This window comes from Dromiciops gliroides, chromosome 3, assembly GCF_019393635.1.
Source record: "Dromiciops gliroides isolate mDroGli1 chromosome 3, mDroGli1.pri, whole genome shotgun sequence".
Taxonomy (NCBI): Eukaryota; Metazoa; Chordata; class Mammalia; order Microbiotheria; family Microbiotheriidae; genus Dromiciops; species Dromiciops gliroides.
Window position 1 is genome coordinate 420,320,918 of NC_057863.1, and position 21,295 is coordinate 420,342,212.

At 36.5% G+C, this 21,295-nt stretch overlaps 1 protein-coding gene across 1 annotated transcript in view; it reads right to left on the reverse strand.

Annotated features, from left to right (window-relative positions):
- Positions 1 to 2,848: 2,848 nt before the first annotated feature.
- Positions 2,849 to 21,295, reverse strand: part of COL3A1 (collagen type III alpha 1 chain) — a 70,105-nt gene continuing 51,658 nt past the window's right edge. Inside the window, exons 33-51 of the mRNA XM_043993602.1 lie at positions 20,766 to 20,819; positions 20,627 to 20,680; positions 19,473 to 19,526; positions 18,609 to 18,716; positions 18,383 to 18,436; positions 17,435 to 17,488; positions 17,056 to 17,217; positions 16,450 to 16,557; positions 15,690 to 15,797; positions 15,237 to 15,290; positions 12,777 to 12,884; positions 11,585 to 11,638; positions 10,867 to 10,974; positions 9,498 to 9,551; positions 9,182 to 9,289; positions 7,109 to 7,397; positions 5,988 to 6,175; positions 4,447 to 4,689; positions 2,849 to 4,012 (exon numbers count right to left, since the gene is read on the reverse strand). Coding sequence (XP_043849537.1) covers positions 3,866 to 4,012; positions 4,447 to 4,689; positions 5,988 to 6,175; positions 7,109 to 7,397; positions 9,182 to 9,289; positions 9,498 to 9,551; positions 10,867 to 10,974; positions 11,585 to 11,638; positions 12,777 to 12,884; positions 15,237 to 15,290; positions 15,690 to 15,797; positions 16,450 to 16,557; positions 17,056 to 17,217; positions 17,435 to 17,488; positions 18,383 to 18,436; positions 18,609 to 18,716; positions 19,473 to 19,526; positions 20,627 to 20,680; positions 20,766 to 20,819 — 2,109 coding nt within the window. The 3' untranslated portion in view covers positions 2,849 to 3,865. The remainder of the gene's footprint in view (positions 4,013 to 4,446; positions 4,690 to 5,987; positions 6,176 to 7,108; positions 7,398 to 9,181; positions 9,290 to 9,497; positions 9,552 to 10,866; positions 10,975 to 11,584; positions 11,639 to 12,776; positions 12,885 to 15,236; positions 15,291 to 15,689; positions 15,798 to 16,449; positions 16,558 to 17,055; positions 17,218 to 17,434; positions 17,489 to 18,382; positions 18,437 to 18,608; positions 18,717 to 19,472; positions 19,527 to 20,626; positions 20,681 to 20,765; positions 20,820 to 21,295) is intronic.

Genomic DNA, 21,295 nt, shown 5'->3' on the forward strand with positions numbered 1-21,295 from the left:
TCAGTATTATAGAATTCCATACAAGAATGAAAAAAATTAAGTTCTGGTGGGTTTTTTTGGGGGGTGGTCTGTATTTCAGAATTATGGTTATAGTAATAAAAGGTTATGAGAGCTAATATCAAAGATAACTTTAAGATTATGAGTCTGAATTACTAGGATGATGTGATTGTCAAACAATAGAAGTAAATAATTTGGATGTGTGCATGGTTTTTTTTGGGGGGGGGAGGATTATTTCAGTTTTGGATATGTTGAATTTAAGTTGTCAACAGAACATGTCAGTGGAATTATTCAATAGGTCAATGGGGATATGGGACCAGAGTTTTGGGAAGAGGTTGGAGAAGGAGTAGAAATACAGACTTAGGAGTTATTTGCTTAGAGGTGATAAAGTGGGCAAAGGGAGAAAATGGAGAGAGGGAATAAATCTGAAAATGGGAACTTGGAAAACACCTACATTTAAGGAGAGGCAGAAGGATGAGAATACAACATAAAAAGAAAAATGACAGAAAAGGAGATGAAAAATCTTGAGAAAGATATGTCACAGAAACTGAGGTAGGAAAGGATATCTATAAAGAAGAAGGAATAGTCCAGAATGCAAATGCCATAAAAATGTCATTAAAAAGTCATTGTGGAGCAGCTACGTGGTGCAGTGGCTAGAGCACTGGCCCTGTTGTCAGGACGACCTTGAGTTCAAATCTGACCTCAGACACTTGACACTTACTAGCTGTGTGACCTTGGGCAACCCCAATTGCCTCCTCGCCCCCCCTCCCCCAAAAAAAGTCATTGTTCTCTTCTGGTGGCAGAGAAAACTAGATTTCAATAGACTGAGGAGGGAGTGACAACAAGGAAATGGAGGTACTGAGGGAAAAGCACTCTTTTAGATGCCTTAAAGAAATATTAATTTGGATTTTTTGTTTCCTTTCTGTATTATGCCATCTGTAGGGACTCAATTCCATCACTATCAGTGCCAGAGTGACCAATAAATCACTGCTTCATGAATAGATCAATGAGAATGAAATTTAAAACAAATGCTAGTTTGGCTACTTCACTTCCTTTTGGTGAATTAGGTAATAATGGAGGCATAGTGCTGGTTTTTTAGCTCCCTGATGATGGGGATAAGGTAGGAATGTGGTTCTTTGGGCAATAAATACAATCCACAAAGGATGCTAAGTTTACAGAGTTATTATTATGCGAGTTTCATTATAAAAAACGAATTGATGAACTTTTGGTTAGAAAGCACCACCAGCATCATACAGTGGAGAACCATATGTAATAGTTTTTCCTGGAGAGAAACTGTCTTTATGTTAGTATACAGATGACAAGATAATTTTGTGATAACAGTATTGGATGTTGTCAGAAAATCTGGGTTCAAATCCTGCATCTACCACTTACACTATGACTTGTGTTATATTGCTGAAGACATTTCTGCTCAATAGGCTTCACTTTCCTTATCTATAAAAATTTAAAGTCCCTTTCAGCTCTAAATCTGTGATCCTGTGATTCTATGAGTTATGCCATGTCAAGATAATGGAATGTGATAGATGAGATTTGACAGATACTCAGGAGCCTACCTGAGTGGATTACTGGCTGATTTGACTGGATTACTAGTTGACTAGATTCTAAGCACATCTGGCTGGAAGGAGAGCCTGCACAGAGCTCGAGAGACTCCAGAGGACTTCACAGAGAATTGAGGAAAAATAGGATTGCCAGGCTGTAGGAATTCTGTTCTCAATCTTTCTCTTTCTATCTTTCAATAAACCCTTAAAAACCTAAACTCATTTTATCAGTGATTTTAGTCAGTTTCCCCCAAAATTGGGGGAACAGATTAGAACCCACATTTAGAATTTTAAATTACACAGCCACATGGATAAACTTAACATAGGCTGAGTCACTGATCCCAGAGATTTCACCAGATGCTCCTAGGAAAGGAGTGGTAATAGATGTTGCAAAGCAGAAGTGGTGCAACATTGTTGGGGAGGTCCTGCCTATCCTGGGACTCTAGCTCCCAAAAGACTGGCAATGTGGTCTTTTGATTTAACATCACTTTTAAGAGAGAGAGTCAGAAATATGGAGCCCCTAAATAGTTAAAGTAACCTCCTGTTCACAAATGTTTCCTGATCCTACTATATCACCCAGTCTGATTAGTTTCCAGTATTCTTCTTTTCTATCCCATTCCTCACTTCTGGGAAGAATCTAGAATCTGACATTGTATTCTTTCCAATATTCCAGACATTAAAAAACAAAATTAAAAAGATTCTTGCTTGAAACAGAAATATCTCTACAACATAAAATAATTTGTGTTAATATTTTGATATATCAGAGAAAGACAAGTAAGAAAGGGTAGATTATTCTACATGGAGCTTAGGTAAAATAGTTTTGTTATGGGGATCTATGAATAAGGAAGTATAGATATCCAAAGAGTGCTGAAATTTGAATAAGAAAATCTGAGTTTGAATCACAGCTCTACTACTTTTTAGCTGTGTGGCCTTGGACAAATCATTTTATCTCAATAAATCTCAGTTTCCTTAGCTGTAAAATAAGGGATTTGGATGAGGGGATGCCTAAGGTCCCTTTGTCCTATGTATCTTGAAACTTATGATGGAGTGCGTAGTGAATTATTACTCCTAAGATACAGGGAGTGTATTATATTTTTAAATTCTGGAGGATCCTCCATTATTCCTTCTCTAATTGTCCTCCCCTCCTTCGTAAGAGCCCCTGAACCCAGTTACTTTTCCAGCTTGATAATTCTAATCTAAAAATTTCCAGAAAAATTATGGAATCTTATAAAGAATCTCCCTTATATAGATTTATGTTAGTCAAAGATATGGAAGGGACAAAAAATAGGGAAAAATTTGACCATGAGAAATTTTATTAGGAGATTTTATTATGTGTCTTTGTGAGGAAAAGACCAACAACCACATACAAGTTTACAAAGATGGTTATCCTTCAACATGCTTACTGTATGAATGGGACCAAAGTAGCCTCACCATCTAGGCTATTTCTTGAAATATACACAATGAAGGGAGAAAGTCTTCAAGAACAATCTTCAACAGGAAACACTGACAAATCTTGTAAATCTAGGCTTTTTAGTGCAAGTCAACAATAACCCTGACCTGCAGTTTTTAAAACGAAAATAGATTAGCACCATCATATTTGCCTTCCTAAGTTTTAGTGGTCTTGACCAGCAATGACAAGAAAGTGTAGAAGCACCTTTGAAAAAAACTGAATTTAAATCCATGAATAAAATGAATAGCTTAAAGAAAGGGGCTGCTGCTCAATCCTTGCACTCGCCTGTACTTTATCCACTACCCATTGGCACAGAACTATACCAGTTTTTTTAAATGAATAATTTGAATTTATAAAACTCTCAGATGCATACAGAGTTTTTTTTTTTTTATTCATTTGCTTTTGGTTTTGATTGAAAGCTAATTTATCCCAGTTTCTGTCCAAGATGAGGTAGTTGAAACAGGGAAGTCCTTTCTAGCTTTTTCTTTTTACCATCTCAGAAAGGAAGATAAGTTGTTCATGCTTGGGATATTCAGTGCCTTGCAATTGGGGCAGCATTCAAAGACTGGAACACAGAATTGTTGTAAGACTGTTGAAGTTTATTATAGCACCACTGAGACATTTTGAAGATGGAATTGGTAAAAAAAAAAATAGAGCCAAAAGCATTTGATTTGTATTTGGTGTACTAGCAAAACAAAAATGATCCCTTTTTGTCAAATCATCATTTTTTTCCAGAAATTTTGGAAATAAATAACTGGAATACGGTTGTTCACCTGTATTGGTTGACAAGATTAAAACAAGAGGAACACAATTGGAGTGTGGATTTGTTTGCTGGGCTTTCAAAGAGAACAAATTCTTTAGTTTACAAAAAGCAAACAGGGCCAATGTCCACACCAAATTCTTGATCAGGACCACCAATATCGAAGGGAGCAATATCAATGATGGGCAGTCTCACAGCCTTGCGTGTTCGGTATTCAAAGACCGTTTGACCCCATTCCCCGGTGTGTTTCTGTGGGGGAAAAAAGGAGCAAAAAAGAGAAAGAGTTGCATCAATGACTTGAAAATGAACAGTATTTAATAAGTTGTTTAGATATGGAAAAATAGTCCCCATGGTATTTCACTAGTTTCCTTGCGACCTACAACATGAGAAGTCATGAGAACATTGAGTTCTCTTTGTTGAAGGATACAAGTTTTAGCTTGAGCCCACTCAGGGTTGCCTGATTTTAGAGGGCATGGCTCTGAATTCTCCCAGAAATACAGAACTTACTGTCATGACCATGAAGGACTTGGTAGCTTTGCTTACTGCTCATTAATGAATGAGTTGAAGGACAAAAGGTAAGGGGAGGGCCATTCTGTGTGCCTAAACTGCCCTGTAAATTAAGCATAGTCTTCTAGGGCAGAATTTTAAACACTAAACAAAGAATATTTAAATCATTCACTTACACTGCAACCATCTTCCAGAACGGTGTATGTGAATTTACTATTTCCTTCAGCCTTGAATTCACCTTCATTGGAACCCATCAACCTTAGAGCTTTCTTTACATTCCCACTGGCTTGATCCATATAAGCAATGCTGTTCTTGCAATGATATGTGATGTTCTGTGAAGCACGGCTGGAAAGAAGTCTGAGGAATGCCAACTGAACCTCTAGAACATCTTCAGGAAGCTCAGGATTACCATAGCTAAACTGTGATAAGGAAAAAAAAAAGAAATTAGCCAAAAGTTCAAAATTTTAATTCTAATTCTTGAGATTTAATTGGAATCTGTAGGAACATATTTGTATTTACCAGTGGGTCACTCACAGTGGAAGAAGTGGAAGAAATGTTACCTATGGAGAATAATAGCTAGTGTGCCCCCCCCTCTCCTTCCCTCTCTCTCTCTCCCTCTCTCTTCTTCTCTCTCCCTCTCTCTTTCTTCCTCTCTCTCTCTTTCTCCCCTACTCTCTTTCTCTCATCTATTTATGGGAGTGCAGTGGTAGGAATCATAGTATAGGATCAGTCTTGGAGTCTAGAATACATAAATCATGTCGAGACCTCTCAGTGCCAAAAGACAACACTAAATCTATGAAGTACAGAGGGTGTGTTGGTAGGAACAGTGGTGGAAATATCCCCACCAAAACAATTCGTATAAAAAGAGTAATTTGCAAATGAATTTATATTTATTTTAGTATAATATATATTTTCTATATATATACCAGAAAGTTTTAATAAATATGTTTATATCATAAGAATGAATGATTCAGTTAACATAATTCTTAAGCTTTTCTTTACCCTGATAAACATGTAGCTTAAAGGAAAGCTCGTCCATACTATTTCATCATTTAGAATACTCATTTCATTAATTTAAGAAGCAGCATAGTAGAGAGGATAGACAGCTAATCTCTCATGGCCGGCATTCAAGCCCAATCTCTGATTCGGTGCACTAAACCAGCCTGTGTGATCCTGGGCAAGTATCATCCCAGGTGACACTGTAAATCCTATAATTTATGGATCCATACTGATAGAGGGAGTTTACTTACTGAGAACTCCCCATGTGAAGAAATAACAAGTCCAGACATGATCCCTTCCCCCTCCCCTAGAGGCAGGTAGGTGGTACACTGCCAAGAATGGAGTACAGAAGACTTGAGTTCAAATCCAGCCTCAGACTCTTACTAGCTGCATCACTCTGGGCAAATCACTCAACTCATGTTTGCCTCAGTTTTTGCATTGGTAAAATAGGAATAATAATAGCACCTATCTCCCAGGGTTGTTGGATCAAATAAGAGAATAGTTGTCGTAAATTACTTAGCACATTGCCAGGTGCATCATAAGTGTATATAAATTTTAACTATGCTATTATTATTATTAAAATTGCTAAATAACTTTGCTTTGCACATACTTAATAAATCTTTGTCAAATTGAAGAGAAGGAAAGTAGAGAGGAATAGTAGAGAATCAGATAAATTTAGTTTATGTTACTGGGAGACTAATAATATCTCCATTCTTACCTGGAAACCACCATTCATGGACTCTCCAAACCAAATGTGTTTCTTTTCACCTTTGGAATCTGTCCACCAGTTCTTCCGTGGAACATTCATGGGACTGGCATTTATACACGTTTCACCAGTTTCCATATTACAGTACACTTGGATAGCATCCATCTTGCAACCTTGGTTAGGATCAACCCAGTACTGTCCTGAACACACACAACATAGAACAATGGTTAAGAAGTTCATTTGGAAAATTCATTATTTCATCTAGGTTGAAAGATTTTTTTTCTTTGAAATATAGCAATCCATTCTTAAGGTTAACCATTTGAGAAAGGAATCTAAGCTTCAAATGAGACTATTTGATTGTTTATTCCATGTGCTGATATTTTACAATATAGGATCTGAGAGAAAATTTGTAGTTTTCTAATAATTAAATACAAAGCTAGAATACTGTGTTTCCTGTCAGTGTAAATATTATGAGAGGCAGAATGTTCACCTTTTATGGATATCATAGAGTGAAGCCCTGCATTGGGTAGAGAGATGGACTCTAGTTTAAGTTCTGAGGTTACTTTTAAAACTGATTTGCTGAGGGGCAGTTAGGTGGTGCAGTGGATAGAGCACCGGCCCTGGAGTCAGGAGTACTTGAGTTCAAATCTGACCTCAGACACTTAACACTTACTAGCTGTGTGACCCTTGGCAAGTCACTTAACCCCAATTTCCTCACAAAAAAAAATACTGATTTGCTGAGTCTATAAGGACAGTGTCAGATTCACAGAAAAATAATATCCTGATACCTTGACATGGTTTTAATACTATGTATATTTTTTGTTGCTAATTTTGATGACAGAATCAAGGTGATTAGAACAGGTATTTTTCTTAATTATATTAACTCTTTGGGGATTACTAATAATTTAATATGTTTCCTTTCCATAAAGTAGCCTGGAAGAGCATTATTTCAAGCCAGTTCAAATTAATTTCTACTAAATTCCTTTAAGTATTACTTTGATTGTATCTTTCTTTCACTTTCTGATTTCTTAGAAAAAAAATGACCCATGTCACAGAGGGATGAAGCCTGCTATTTCTCACCTTTGCTAAATTTACACTTGCATTGAAAACCATTTCCATTCTAATATACATACCACTCTTGAGTTCAGGATGGCAGAATTTCAGGTCACGGCAATTGCGTGCAGGATTTTTTCGTGATCCATCAGGACTAATGATGCTTTCTATCTGTCCATTCATTGATTTGAGTGAGGACAAAATCTCTTCAGTGTTGACTTTGAAATCTGAGGGCTCATCTCCATAATATGGGGCAGATTTTTCTTGTGAAAGTCCATAAGCAGCAGCACCACCACCACCACCACAGCAGGGACCAGGGTTACCAGGTGGGCCAGGAGGACCTGGGTTTCCAGGGTGGCCAGGAGAACCCTAAGAAGTGAGGAAATTGGGAACAATGATTAAATGTTAATCGTTGTCTTGGAAAAGCTGTATGGAAAGACTCCATAAGATTTCATGGAAAATATAGCTTAAAAAATGAAGAGGCATGGTAGTGAAAAGGAAATGGTTTCAAATTCAAACCCATTGAACTGGGTTCAAATCAAGGCTCTACTACTTAGATACTATATGTATTACTTAAGGCAAATAATTTAACTACTCAGCCTCAGTTTCCTCATATATTAAAAGAAAGAATGAGACAAGATGGTTTCTGAGGTGTCTCCCAGTTCTGAATTCAATGATTTGGGGGCAGCTAGGTAGTGCAGTGGATAGAGCACTGGTCCTGGAGTCAGGAGGACCTGAGTTCAAATCTGGTCTCAGACACTTGAGCCTTATTAGCTGTGTGAACCTGGGCAAGTCACTTAACCCCTGATTGTCTCACATCAATAAATTAATAAATCCAATGATTCTAATAGGGTAATGATTTAATAACTGTTTTAGTTTAGTTGTTTTAAATGAAATGGTCATGATTAAGGAGATAAATATTTCTGATAAATGTACTTCAAAAGTAAAAATATATCGTGATACAAAAATGGAATACTTTTGCCTCAACCTTTCATATTATTTTGTTTCCAAGTTAATAACTAAAAAGACATCAGGGAAAAAATTAAAAATAAAAAACCCTTAAATATAAGAAATATTGCAAAAAATTTATAGGAAAGGAGATTTTTAAACCTATGAACCAAGGAAATTCTGACAGTAATGCTACTTTCAGATTACTTATTTTTTTAAAAAAGGATAAAAAGGCCCAAATAATAAAAAAAATGTTTTTAAAAGCAATATTTTTGTAGACCTGGGGTGTGGAGAATTTTGGGGACACTTTCAGAAACACTTTCTTTGGTTTGTGGAAACCTAAGGAACAGAATTCCAAGGAGATATGTTTTGGGGGAATGAACAATGGACCAAGATACTTGGGACCTGGTGCTAGCTCTGTCACAGCTTTTAAAATACAGGAATAGCCTCTGCTATAATGGTATGAAGAACAAAAGAGGTGCTGTATAAAAAATACAAAGATTTTATGTGTGTGTGTGCATACACACATATATAGTCTATCATCTATCTATCTATCTATCTCTGTCTATCTTATAACATTATAATTATCCCAATAATTTTAGGCTATTTTTATATATTCACATATTGACAGGAGGTAACAGCTCTATAGTAGAGCAATAAATAGCTTTGGAATCAAGAAATATGGGTTTCAACTCCATTTTTTTTTTACAATTATTAGTTATGCCACCTGAACAAGTAATCAAACCACTTAACATCTCTGAAAATGGGGATAATCATAATTTTCATGTGCTAAGTTGTTATAAGAATTAAATAAGATAAAATGTATAAAACACTTTACAAATCTTAAAGTATTATATTATTGGGCATTAAAAAAAATTAAAGGGCCAATTAATCACATGGTTTGACAAAACAACTGGATGACTTTTTTTTTTCACCTGGACAACTTTTTGAAAAATATTCAACCATGTGTTTTAGCACTATTGTGGAAAGTCTTAATATATTTCCTTAAGTCATGGTGGTATCTACAATCTCAGTCTTATAATCTAAGCTATAAAGAAGTAGTATTTTTTTTCCCGATTTACTTGTGCTTTTATTAACATAAATTATTTTTGGTATCTTAAAAAAACACATTCAACTTCATCTTTCTGATAGTTGGTGAAAGGAAAATAATAATTAAATGTGCATGTAAATGATTGTCTCCTTACATCTGACCCTCTTTCTCCTCTGTTCCCTCGGGGGCCTGGAGGACCGATGGGACCTGCATGCCCGCTTGCTCCATCTTTGCCAGGGGGTCCATGGGGTCCAACAGGGCCCTAAACAAGATTTAAAGGAAACAATTATCAAAGCCACAGAAATACATATAATGGGAAAGAAATGCATATAGACAAAATTCATCATGAGAAACCTATTTTCAAATGGATTAATATTATTTCACAAAAACTTCACAACTAAGTAATTCTCTTCATTTTTAAATAGTCTTATAAAAGTTTCAATATGTAGTCATCTCTCAATACTACTTACTCGGGGGCCTGCAGGTCCTGGACTGCCAACGGCACCTTGGTGACCAGGTGCACCCTGAAAAGGTAGGATAGTTTGAAAATTAGTTAAGAAATTCTTAACAGTTCCAAAAATCATTGTTGATCATATGAGATTCAATGCCATGGTCATAATTTAAGGTAATCCATTATGCTTCACCTCTTATCTGCTCTATCTATTTAAACTAATGCCAAGGTTATCCCTAACATCTACCTAAAGAATCTGAGAATTTAGTTACCTCTTCATTGAAAAGTGATTTCTTCTTACCCATTATATTCTTTACTTTTTTTTTTTGTGGGGCAATGGGGGTTAAGTGACTTGCCCAGGGTCACACAGCTAGTAAGTGTCAAGTGTCTGAGGCCGGATTTGAACTCAGGTCCTCCTGAATCCAGGGCTGTTGCTTTATCCAATGTGCCACCTAGCTGCCCCTATCCTTTACTTTTTAAAAGAAAAATGTAAGCCCCCAAATTTATTTTCTAGTCTAGAGTTTTCTTTATTAATCTTGAAATAGGTGTCTTTGCTTATTTGCTAATTAATATCAGGGTCCAGGTCAACAAAGCCATATTTATTTTGTACTTATTACAGCCCAAGCACTGGGGATACAAATGTAAAAGACGTCTTTGCACAACAAAGACATAAGTTAAAAGCTACTTTCTCAATTAGAATATCAATCCAACATAAATCCTTTGAATTCATTTATCTCTAACTCCCTAATTAATTGAGGAAGTTAAACTAGTTATGTGAAAAATAAGACAAAATATATGTTATTTTGCTTTTTTCTAATTTCTGCACTCGAGCCTCTGTACTGAAATGAACTAATAGTCATGCTATTTAGAATAGGTGTAGTCATGTCTCACTGGATATGATATAGCCTCCTCCTCCCAAAAAGATTGAATTACTCAGGTATTTTTCTTTCTCTGCAATGATAACTTGTTCATGTGATGAGTTGCAATGCTAAATGGAGAATGAATAAATGGTAGTTTTTAAGATAGATGAGTAAATACAGAGAACTTTAATTCCATGGGAGTTAGGAATGAAACACATTGTAAGAGTAGGATAACACCAGCTACTGAGATTAATATGAACTTTTGGAACACAATTTAGCAGCCTATGTGGCCTTGTTTTTCTTTCTGGTTTTTGTTTTTGGTAGGGCAATGAGGGTTAAGTGACTTGCCCAGGGTCACACAGCTAGTAAGTATCAAGTGTCTGAGGTCGGATTTGAACTCAGGTCCTCCTGAATCCGGGGCTGGTGCTTTATCCACTGCGCCACCTAGCTGCCCCTGTGCCACCTAGCTGCCCCGTGGCCTTGTTTTTAACTAACAAGGGGACCTTTAAAAAAAGTTTAAATACTTACTGCGGAGCCTGGTGGACCAGGAGTCCCTGGGAAACCACGATGTCCTTTGATGCCATTATTGCCTCTTTCTCCAGGTTCACCTTTGTCACCACGTGGACCTTGAGCACCCTGTAGAAATACATTGGGAAATAACATTATAGGCTTAATATACTTCTGCATTATAATACACTCTGTTATCTGATATTCTATTACCTAGAACTCTAGTTCAATTGGCACTTCTGCATAGTGATAGACTAATAATAATTGATGTTTAAGTGATAATTCTGAGGTTCTCTGAGAACCTGAGCCGTATTCTGAATTATTAAATAAAAAGTTAATTTATTCTTTATCATTTCCATTTTAAATATGTTTTATTAATTTTCCCATTTGCCATATTTCCACTGGAATATGTTAATGACCACTTTATAAAATGAATATCGCCTACATGAAAGGCACACTTTAGAAGGCAAACTTCTTGAGGGCAGGAAGTTTTCTTGACTTGGGGGTTTATATCCCTGGGATCCATTACATATTACAGCTTTCATAAATGCCTGCGTAATTGCAATCAATTGAATGCACCGAACCAGGCATTATTTGTGTTGGTTTTTTTTTTAATTCATTTAACACTGTAAATCCTTTCATGGATTGTCTAGTAACTGTCATCTAGCACTTTTCAATTCCCTGACCATGTCAGAAAAGAAAGTTTTCTGTTGCTTGCAGATGTGAAGACATAACTTACTGGAGCACCACGAGCACCAGCAGGACCCGGAGGACCACCAGGACCAGCAGGACCCTAAATTGAATGGAAAAGATGTTAGTTCACATCATGATTTTTTTTTTTTGTGGGGCAATGGGGGTTAAGTGACTTGCCCAGGGTCACACAGCTAGTAAGTGTCAAGTGTCTGAGGCCGGATTTGAACTCAGGTACTCCTGAATCCAGGGCCGGTGCTCTATCCACTGCACCACCTAGCAGCCCCCACATCATGATTTTTTAAATACTGAGAGGGAAAAACTCTTATATTAGTGCTTTCACATATGTTCAAAGAAACTTCATTTTAAGAACTTCTGAAACTATTCCTACACCAGCTAGGAACAGCCTTAGTGACTTTTCTCCTTTAGCCTAGGCTCAATATTAGTAATCAAAGTTCTACTTTGAAGTGCTGAATAACATCAATATATCATGCTCAGTGAGTCAAGAAGACCTCAGATTAAGTCCTGTCTTGGATATATACTAGCGGCAAGACCATGGGCCCTTTCAGTGTCAGGAGCAACTCTAATATTAGAACTCCTGATAGGTATTCCCAGATGGATATTATACACCAGGAAATCCCCATAACATCCCAAATCATAGCTCTGGACCAAAAAGAAAAATGATAATGGGATGGCTTTTAGTTTTGAAATATTTCTTACAAAGTTTCAAACATCTATCTGAAATGACCATTTATTATTTAGTTGGCAGTTCTCAACAGTGTCAGGAAGATTTGGATTCAAATCTTGACTCTGACACCAGTTGTATGACTATGAAAAAGTCACAAACTGTTTGAACCTCAAGTTTCCTCATCTATAAAATGAGGATAATAATATTCATAGTACTTACCTCATGTTAGAGTATGCATTAAACTAGGCTTACAGAAAAACAGCTTTATTAATCCAGATTTTAGTTTACTAGGAACATAATTTTTATTCCTTGGTATCATTATAGTATGATTTTTTATTTTGATAATAATCCCTCATGGACTTCTGTCAGGAATTTCTAACTTGAAATGATAATTTCTATACTATGAAAGTCAGATTTTTATTTTAAAATGATATATCTCTTCCTTTACTTGCTGAATAAGTGAAGAAATTCCAGAATCTGAAATCCTTCCATCTACTGATGTATATCATGAAGGAAATTCACACAAAGTAGAGCTGATCCTGTTTGAACTTACAGATTCTCCTCTATCTCCATTTTTTCCAGATGGACCAGTGGGACCAGGAGGGCCAGGATGTCCAGGAGAGCCAGGAGATCCAGGAGGACCACCTTCACCACGGTCACCCTGTAAACAAATTCACAAAGTCCAGTGTAAATGTAATACAACCTGTATTGAACTAACCTCCCAACCATCCATCTATCCCTTCATCAATCAAACAAGTATTTGGTGAGCATCTACTATGTGCCAGACAGTCTGCTAGGCACTGGGGATGTCAGCACAAAGAATGAAACAATCCCTACTCATAATGAATATTCATTATAAGGGGGGATAACAAGTATGTATATAAATATATACACTAGAAATTTAAAGTGAATGAATACAAATATATAACAAGTAGTTAAATATAGTAGTTTGGGAGAGGGCATTGCCAGTTGGGGGAATCAGGACACAATTTATTTAGAAGTTATTGTTTGAGTTGTGTCTTTTTTTAAAAAGTAGGGCAATTGGGGTTAAGTGACTTGCCCAGGGTCACACAGCTAGTAAGTGTTTAGTGTCTGAGGCTGGATTTGAACTCAGGTACTCCTGAATCCAGGGCCAGTGCTCTATCCACTGTGCCACCTAACTGTCCCATTGAGTTGTGTCTTAAAGGATGAGAGGGGTTTTATGAGGCAGAGATCAAGAAAGAATACATTTCAGGCACAGGAGACTGTGTTCCTTGTGTTCTGTTTGGCTTTAAAGGCTAAACAGAGGAATTTATATGTTATTTTAGGGGCAATAGGAAGCCACTAGAATTGCTTGAATCACAGAGTGGCATGATCCAATTAATATCAATAAAAATTATTTTGTCAAGACTGTGTAGGGTGGGTTGGAGTGGTGAGAGACTTGGAGGAAAGAGAACAGTTAGAAGATTGTTGCAATAATCTGGGCAAGAGGATTAAGGTGATAGCTATATGAATGGAGAAAAGGGATTAGCTACAAGAGATGTTATAAAAGTAGGAAGGGCAAGATTTGACAATTGATTTGCTATGTGGAGTAAAGGATACAGAGGATTCCAGGATAATACCGGAAGCATCAACCTAAGAAAGTTGGAGAGTGGTGCTGTTGACAGAAATGAAGAAGTTTAGGAGTCAGGAAAGTTTTAGGAAAAATAATGAGTTGGTTTTTGCCTGTTTACAGTTTGAGATAACCTCAGGAAATCTATTTGGAAATGTCAGTTAGGGAATTGGTGATGTGGTACTAAAGTTCAAGGGAAGTGGATAGAGCACAGGCCCTGGAGTCAGGAGTACCTGAGTTCAAATCTGGCCTCAGACAGTTAACACTTACTAGCTGTGTGACTCTGGGCAAGTCACTTACCCCCCATTGCCTCACTAAAACAAAAACAAAAACAAAAACAAAAAAGTTCAAGGGAGATTGAGATTGGATATATAGATCTGGTGGTTATTTGCATAGAAATTATAAACCAATGGAAGTCTGTGAGGTTACTAAAAGAATATCAAATGAGAAGAGAAGAGAAGGCAAGATACAACCTTGAGAACCACCTGTAGATAGGAGTCATGATGTGGAGGGTAAGTCATTAAGGAGATTGAGGAGTGGTCAGAAAGGTGGAATTCGTACCTGGAAAGAGCAGTGTCACAAAAATTCAAAGAAAGAATTCTGGAGGAGAGGGTGTTGGGCAGTGTCCATTGGAGTGGATGGGTGGAGAAGGAATAGAAAGGAGGAAAAGATCATGAGATTTAGAAATTAAGGCATCATTGATAAATTTGGAGAGAGGTGTTTCAATTGAACAATGAAGTTAAAAGTCAGAGTGTGAAGGATCGAGGAGGAAATGATGGTAAAGGAAGTGGAGGAATGTAATATTAGCAGCACTTTCAAGGAATTTGGCTAAGTAGAAGATATATATATATACATATATATACATATATATATGTATAAAGATATAAAGATATGTACATTTGTTTTACTGTCTTTATTGATGAAAAATCACAGCATTTCAAATGTTATTCAAACATTAACAATATCAAAGGATTATAATTTGAGGGTATGGTAGGGCTTAGTAAGGATTTTTTTTTTAAAATGCAGAAATTTGCTCAGGTGTATAGGCAGTAGGAAAGGAGCCAGTTAAGATAGAGAAGGCTTGAGGAGGAGAAGATGGGAAGGGATGGGATGAAGTACAGGAATAGAAGGGTTGGTCATAAAAGAAGGGCCATCTCTTTGTCAGAGATTAGGGATGGGGAAGAAAGAGTGGGAAATGAGGTCAATGGGTTTTGAGATCAAAAGAATAAGTGAAGAGAGTGCTCATATCAAATGACCTCAAATTTTTTCAGTAAAGGGGTAGGTTTATTAGCTGAAGATAATGGTAAAGAGGGAGTTGTAAGAAGATTAAAGAAAGTAGAGAAGAAAGGGAAGAGAAGGTTATATATAGCTTCTGTGGAAAATCAGTCCTACTGAGGAAACCAGAGACTCTTCAAATTGTACCTTTCCACCAGGAGCACCATCACGGCCAGGCTGCCCATCTGATCCAGGATTTCCCTAATGAAGAAAGACCAAGAGAATTAAACCTAACAACATAATAATAAAGTTGCTACTATTGCTTAAGAGATGAAATCAGACAAGCAAGCATTTTCGCCCCCTTCCATATGGCCTGAGAGTAGTACCACCATGCCCTTCTAACATTCACTATTATTCTTTGAATGATCCCTTTATAATTGAATAGTCATTATCGTATATCATGAAGCCCAAATCAAATTATGCCATAGAAGATTTTTTCATTAAAAAAAAAAGGAGAATGTAGTCATATGACTTTATCTAGATTGCTGAAAATCTCAACTGAGGTACATTCATAAAGACCAATTTGACTGCTATTGAAAGTCAGGTTTACTGAGACTAATTTGATTGGACCACAGAGACTCTACCACAGGATTGACTTACATCTCTGCCAGGTTCCCCAGGCAAACCACTTAAACCAGGCAGACCTTGTGGGCCCTGAGGACCACGTTCTCCATTTTGACCACTCGGTCCTGGTTTGCCATCTTCACCCTATATGAAAGGAAAGAAATAAAAAAAAACCTGGTTTTTATTCCATGTGATCAAAAATGAAGCACTAGAGAGTAACCTGATATGCAGAGACAGGTTCTTATTTCTATTTTTACTTTTTCTTCCTACATATTCTCAGTTGAACTGTGATTCTAGAGGTAGGATATCTATTATATAGCTTATAGGCCAGATGTGGCATATCTAAACCCATTCTTCCTGAGATATTTTTGCAAAAAGAAAGAAAAAACTAATTTCTGACACAAATTAACTAGGAGGCCAAGAGGACCTATGCGATCCTGCTGCTTTTCTGTAACTGACAGCCAACATATAATTTCATATAAACAGGTCTGGATCACTTAGTAATTGTCATTTTAAAAGATTCATGAGACCTACATATATATGGATTTCTTAGATACACCCCTTCTTGACCTACTTCTTTTCTGGAAAAAAAGCAGTTTCCCTCCTCCCATACGCCCACAGGATAAATTTAATTCAATTTGCTAAATTGTGCCAATAAGTTTGGCTATAGTTAAAAAATGAAGGGCCATCCTGAAGTGAAATATTTTGCTCATTAAAAGTATATCTACTTTTTAAAAGTGAGCCCCAAAGATGTTAAAAGTATCAAGAAACAAGCAACCCATGGATTTCTACTCACTTTGGGTCCTTGTGGGCCAGGTCCTCCCCGACCTCCTGGCATGCCTGGTGGTCCTGCAAGACCTCGTGCGCCAGTGATACCTGAAATACCTGATGGACCTGGACTTCCCTGTTGAGAAAGAGAATAAAAATTTGTTTTCTGAATATTACAATTACTTAATTCACATTTCCTTTATTTAGGCAACCCTGGTCCTTAGTTCCAAAGAAGAAGGACCAAGAAGACTCATTATCATATATGTACTTGAGAGAAAATGAAGTACCTTAGAGTATTAGAGTAATGTTCTAAAAGCCAAAAAAATGTGTTTTGCAAATTGAGTTTTGTTAATCTGAAAATCTGAAGTCAATTAACTCCTGACTTACTTTGTAAAACTATAATCCCCTCCCTGAGTATGTATAAATGAAAAGTTGGAAGTAAAATAATAGAGGCATGAAATTTCAAAAGACATAAGTGAGGGGTAAATGTGAGTAGTTGAAATGATTATCAAAATATAATGGAATTGTAAAAGAAGAAGAACATGGAAAGATTAAGTTGATTAATAATTTTCAAAATTTTGGATATGTGATTCCAAGGTCTTATGTAAGTGAGTAATAAAATTTAGTTACTTACCGGCGTTCCTGGTGGGCCAGATGGTCCCTTTTCACCTGGTGGTCCAGCATCACCTTTTGGACCAGGACTTCCTGGATTACCAGGAGAACCACTATTTCCAGCTGGTCCAGGGGGTCCATCCTTGCCTGGTGCACCATTGTTGCCAGGAGGACCTGGGTTACCCTTTGGAGAAAAGTTAAATACAGAGACATAATTATTACCCAGAAAGAAGCACAATCCTACTTCTTTTCCCTCTTAAGTAAAAGATCATGGTAGTAATATATATAGTGATTATTGTGTTTCCTTGTTTGTGAGGAAACTGTGTGTTTAGGTTACTAGATCAGTACTGGTATGGCTCCTACCAGAATAAGTGTCAGGAAAACATTCAAACATAACTTACATTATTTCCAGGAGGACCAGGAAGACCACGAGCACCAGGAAAACCAGCAGTACCCTGTGAAATTATAATCATTTTGATCACTCTTGGAATACTGGTACTAATAAGCAAAAAAAGCTAAATAGTCTAGAGTGTGTGGTAGAGGTCCCTAGGATCCTGATAATAGGATCTTACTTGCTGGGCAGTGAGATCTTTCAGAATATCTTTGGATCATTCTTAGTCACTTAAAAAGATAATTAATTCTATGGAAACTTCTTTTTTGGCCATTTTACAATGCATATGCTAAGTCTATTTGGGAAGATAATTTTTAATTATTCACCTGTGTCTTTCGAGGATTAATGATTTGTATATGGAATAATCAGATGATTTTGTGCAGGGCTAGGATTCATAAAGTAGTTATTTTAAGTACTTATAATACAATATATTTTTTTCTGTTCTTTTTTTAATCTTTTTTTTTTTTTTTTAGTGAGGCAATTGGGGTTAAGTGATTTGCCCAGGGTCACACAGCTAGTAAGTATCAAGTGTCTGAGGCCAGATTTGAACTCAGGTACTCCTGACTCCAGGGCCGGTACTCTATCCACTGCACCACCTAGCTGCCCCTCATTCTCATTTCTTTCTTTTTTTTTTTTAATCTTTTTTTTTTTTTTTTTTAGTGAGGCAATTGGGGTTAAGTGACTTGTCCAGGGTCACACAGCTAGTAAGTGTTAAGTGTCTGAGGCCGGATTTGAACTCAGGTACTCCTGACTCCAGGGCCGGTGCTCTATCCACTGAGCCACCTAGCTGCCCCCCTCATTCTCATTTCTAATGGCTATAAAACAGCCATGGCCAATGAAAGATGCCATGAAGCCCTATTTAGTCTTTATATTTGCTTCTGTGCTAATGAGCACTAATCAATGAATCCTGATGGAAGAAACATAGAATAGAACTAGAATAAAAGAGAAAAAAACTCACGGGACCACCGGGATTGCCACGATCACCTTTGACTCCCTGGGGACCTGGGGGACCCTACATGGATTGAAAATCATAATTAATTCTTGCCTTCAACTCAACTAAACTGTGAAAAAAGTGATGTTTGCAAAACATTAAAAGTAAAGTATTTCATAATAAAAATTATAAATGTCTATTGACATGCATTCTTTGGTTTAGAAGACCACGAAAATGAAGAAGGAATACTTACAGCTGGGCCAGGGCCTCCTTGGGGCCCTGCCAGACCTGGAGGACCTCCTTCACCTTTTTCTCCTGGAGCACCTCTCTCTCCTTTAGCACCAGGCTCACCATTTTGTCCCTACATCCCAAAACAGCAAACCATAAATTCACATAGCAAAACACACATATGGATTAAATTATCCTAATTCCCCAAAGTTCATATACTAAGTGAAGTAGGAAGGAAAATCTTCCTGAATCTTGTTAGGATAAAAAAAAAAAACCCAACAACACAAAAAACCCCAAAGAAAACCCTACCTTTTCATGACAGGAGACAACAAAGCAGGAATTAGCTGGACTGCTAATTTTACAGGACAAAACAATCCCTACCCAGATGAGTGGGGATGAAAAGAATAGTTTCACAATTTTTCAAAAATAAGATATACTACTGTATTTGTTATAAAAAGGTGCTGTGTAGGGGCAAAATTTTAAAACATAACTTTTTGTTTCATATTTTAAAATCTTTATATTTATACAGACTTGTAGTACCATATTTTTGGAGGACTTCACCTATATTTTCTTAGGCTATTTTCACCATTATTTTGGGAGGTGGGTGGGGCAGTTATTATCTCCATTTTACAAAAGTGATTGAATAATAGAACAATTATGTATGATGAGATAAACTAGCTATTAGCAATCAGTGTTCATGAATGTCAGAGTTGTAAAGTGCCTTAGAGATCATTCCATCTAACCCCTTTGTTTTACATATGAGGCAACAGAGAAAACTTGAATAACTTTCAAGATCTCACATCTAGTAAATAGAACCTATGCCTTAATTGCTAATCCAGAACTATATTTATCAAAAAATAAGAGATCTGTAAAAGAGTTACACACTTACAGGAGCACCAGGGAAGCCAGCAGGCCCAGGGGGTCCATGTTCACCTCTTTCACCCTGAAATATAAAATATAAGTGTTTGACACAATTACAATATTCCATTCGTAGAAGGCTAAACTTTATTTTTCTGGTTAGATCTTCTATTTCTTCAGACAGAAACTTTGGTATAGAATATACAATAATTATATTTCGTAGGCTAAGCTCTGTCTTTGACACTCAGGTATGACTTTCTTCAACTTGATAAACATTTTGTGCAGAATTAGCTTTCTTATTTCTTCTCATTTATCATCACATTTTATGAATTAACACTAATTCTGATTTTTGGCATTTTCAAGTTTTGTATCTTTTTATTGAAATGACTTCCAATAATGTGATTTAAAATATAATTGAATATTCTATAGCAGGACTAATTGAGAATACTGATTATAGAATCAATAATTTAGAACTAGAGGAACCTTAAGATCATCTAGTTTATGTAAACAAAGAAACAAACTATGCTAAATGGGTTTGAAAAAAATCCTCATCTGGAAAATTTATATTGCTATTTGAAAGCTATGGCATATAGCAAATGATAATGCCCCCCATCTTTTTTCATCCAATTTGTTTGCTTTCTAAAATTGCATTTAAGACCATTTCTTTATCTAGAGGAAAATGTGTATTTAGTCATGAAAAGGGGGGAGATTCTAAAAACCTATTAAATGAATTTTAGACATAATAATTTCACATCTCTCATTCATAGAAATATGAATTCCCTAAGCATTTTGATAAAAAGAGATCTGACTGTATATATTACAAGGAAAGATGAGACTCTTCTCTAAAAGCGAGTTTCTCAGTAGAACTGCTATTCTTGTAGCTAAAATTCTATTACTTATCTCAATTCTACACCATTTCCAAGCACTTCAAAGAGCACATGGTAATAGCACAGAATCAGAGAGTCATTACTGTATCTGAAAAACATTTCAAGTGAATGTTTCTGACATCTTGGGTTGAATGTTGCTTAGTCTGTTGACCATTCCCTTTTTATTTTCTGCTTTTTTCTTTCTTTGCTGATTTCCTTATGACCTAAGTTGCTAAATTGTAAATGCTTATAAAAACAACCACAACAACAATAACAACAAACAACAAGAATGTATCAATAAACATCTAATAGAACGTACGGGACCACCACGAGGACCAGCAAGACCTGGAGCTCCAGCTGGACCGCTTTCACCCTGAAAACAAAAGAGCACCATAATTATTAGTGACTTCAATGTAAACTATTAGAATTTGCTTTTCTATTTCTAAACCATTTGTTACCTTATCTCCAGGCTGACCAGCTGGACCAGGTGGTCCAATGGGACCTGCTGGGCCCTAAAGAAATCAGAAAAAATATTTCATTATTGAACTTAATTAAAAGGAGGCAAAAAATTCCTTGAGGACAAGGACAATAACCAATATAAATTTTATATTTCTTTGGGCATAGCATAGTGCTCAGTATAGGTTTATTTAATTTAATGAAGAAATCTAATTATAAATGTAGAAAATATTACATGCTGTCATTATTGAATGATCACTTGTACAGATGTGTTCTATGTAGCTGCTCATTTTTTAAAAACTGTAAATAGGGGCAGCTAGGTGGCGCAGTGGATAAAGCACCGGCCCTGGATTCAGGAGGACCGGAGTTCAAATCCGGCCTCAGACACTTGACACTTACTAGCTGTGTGACCCTGGGCAAGTCACTTAACCCCAATTGCCTCACCAAAAAAAAAACCACACAAAAAAACCTGTAAATAAAAATACCCTACAGCTTCTCATGGCCTAGTCTACCTAGTCAAAAAAAAAATCCA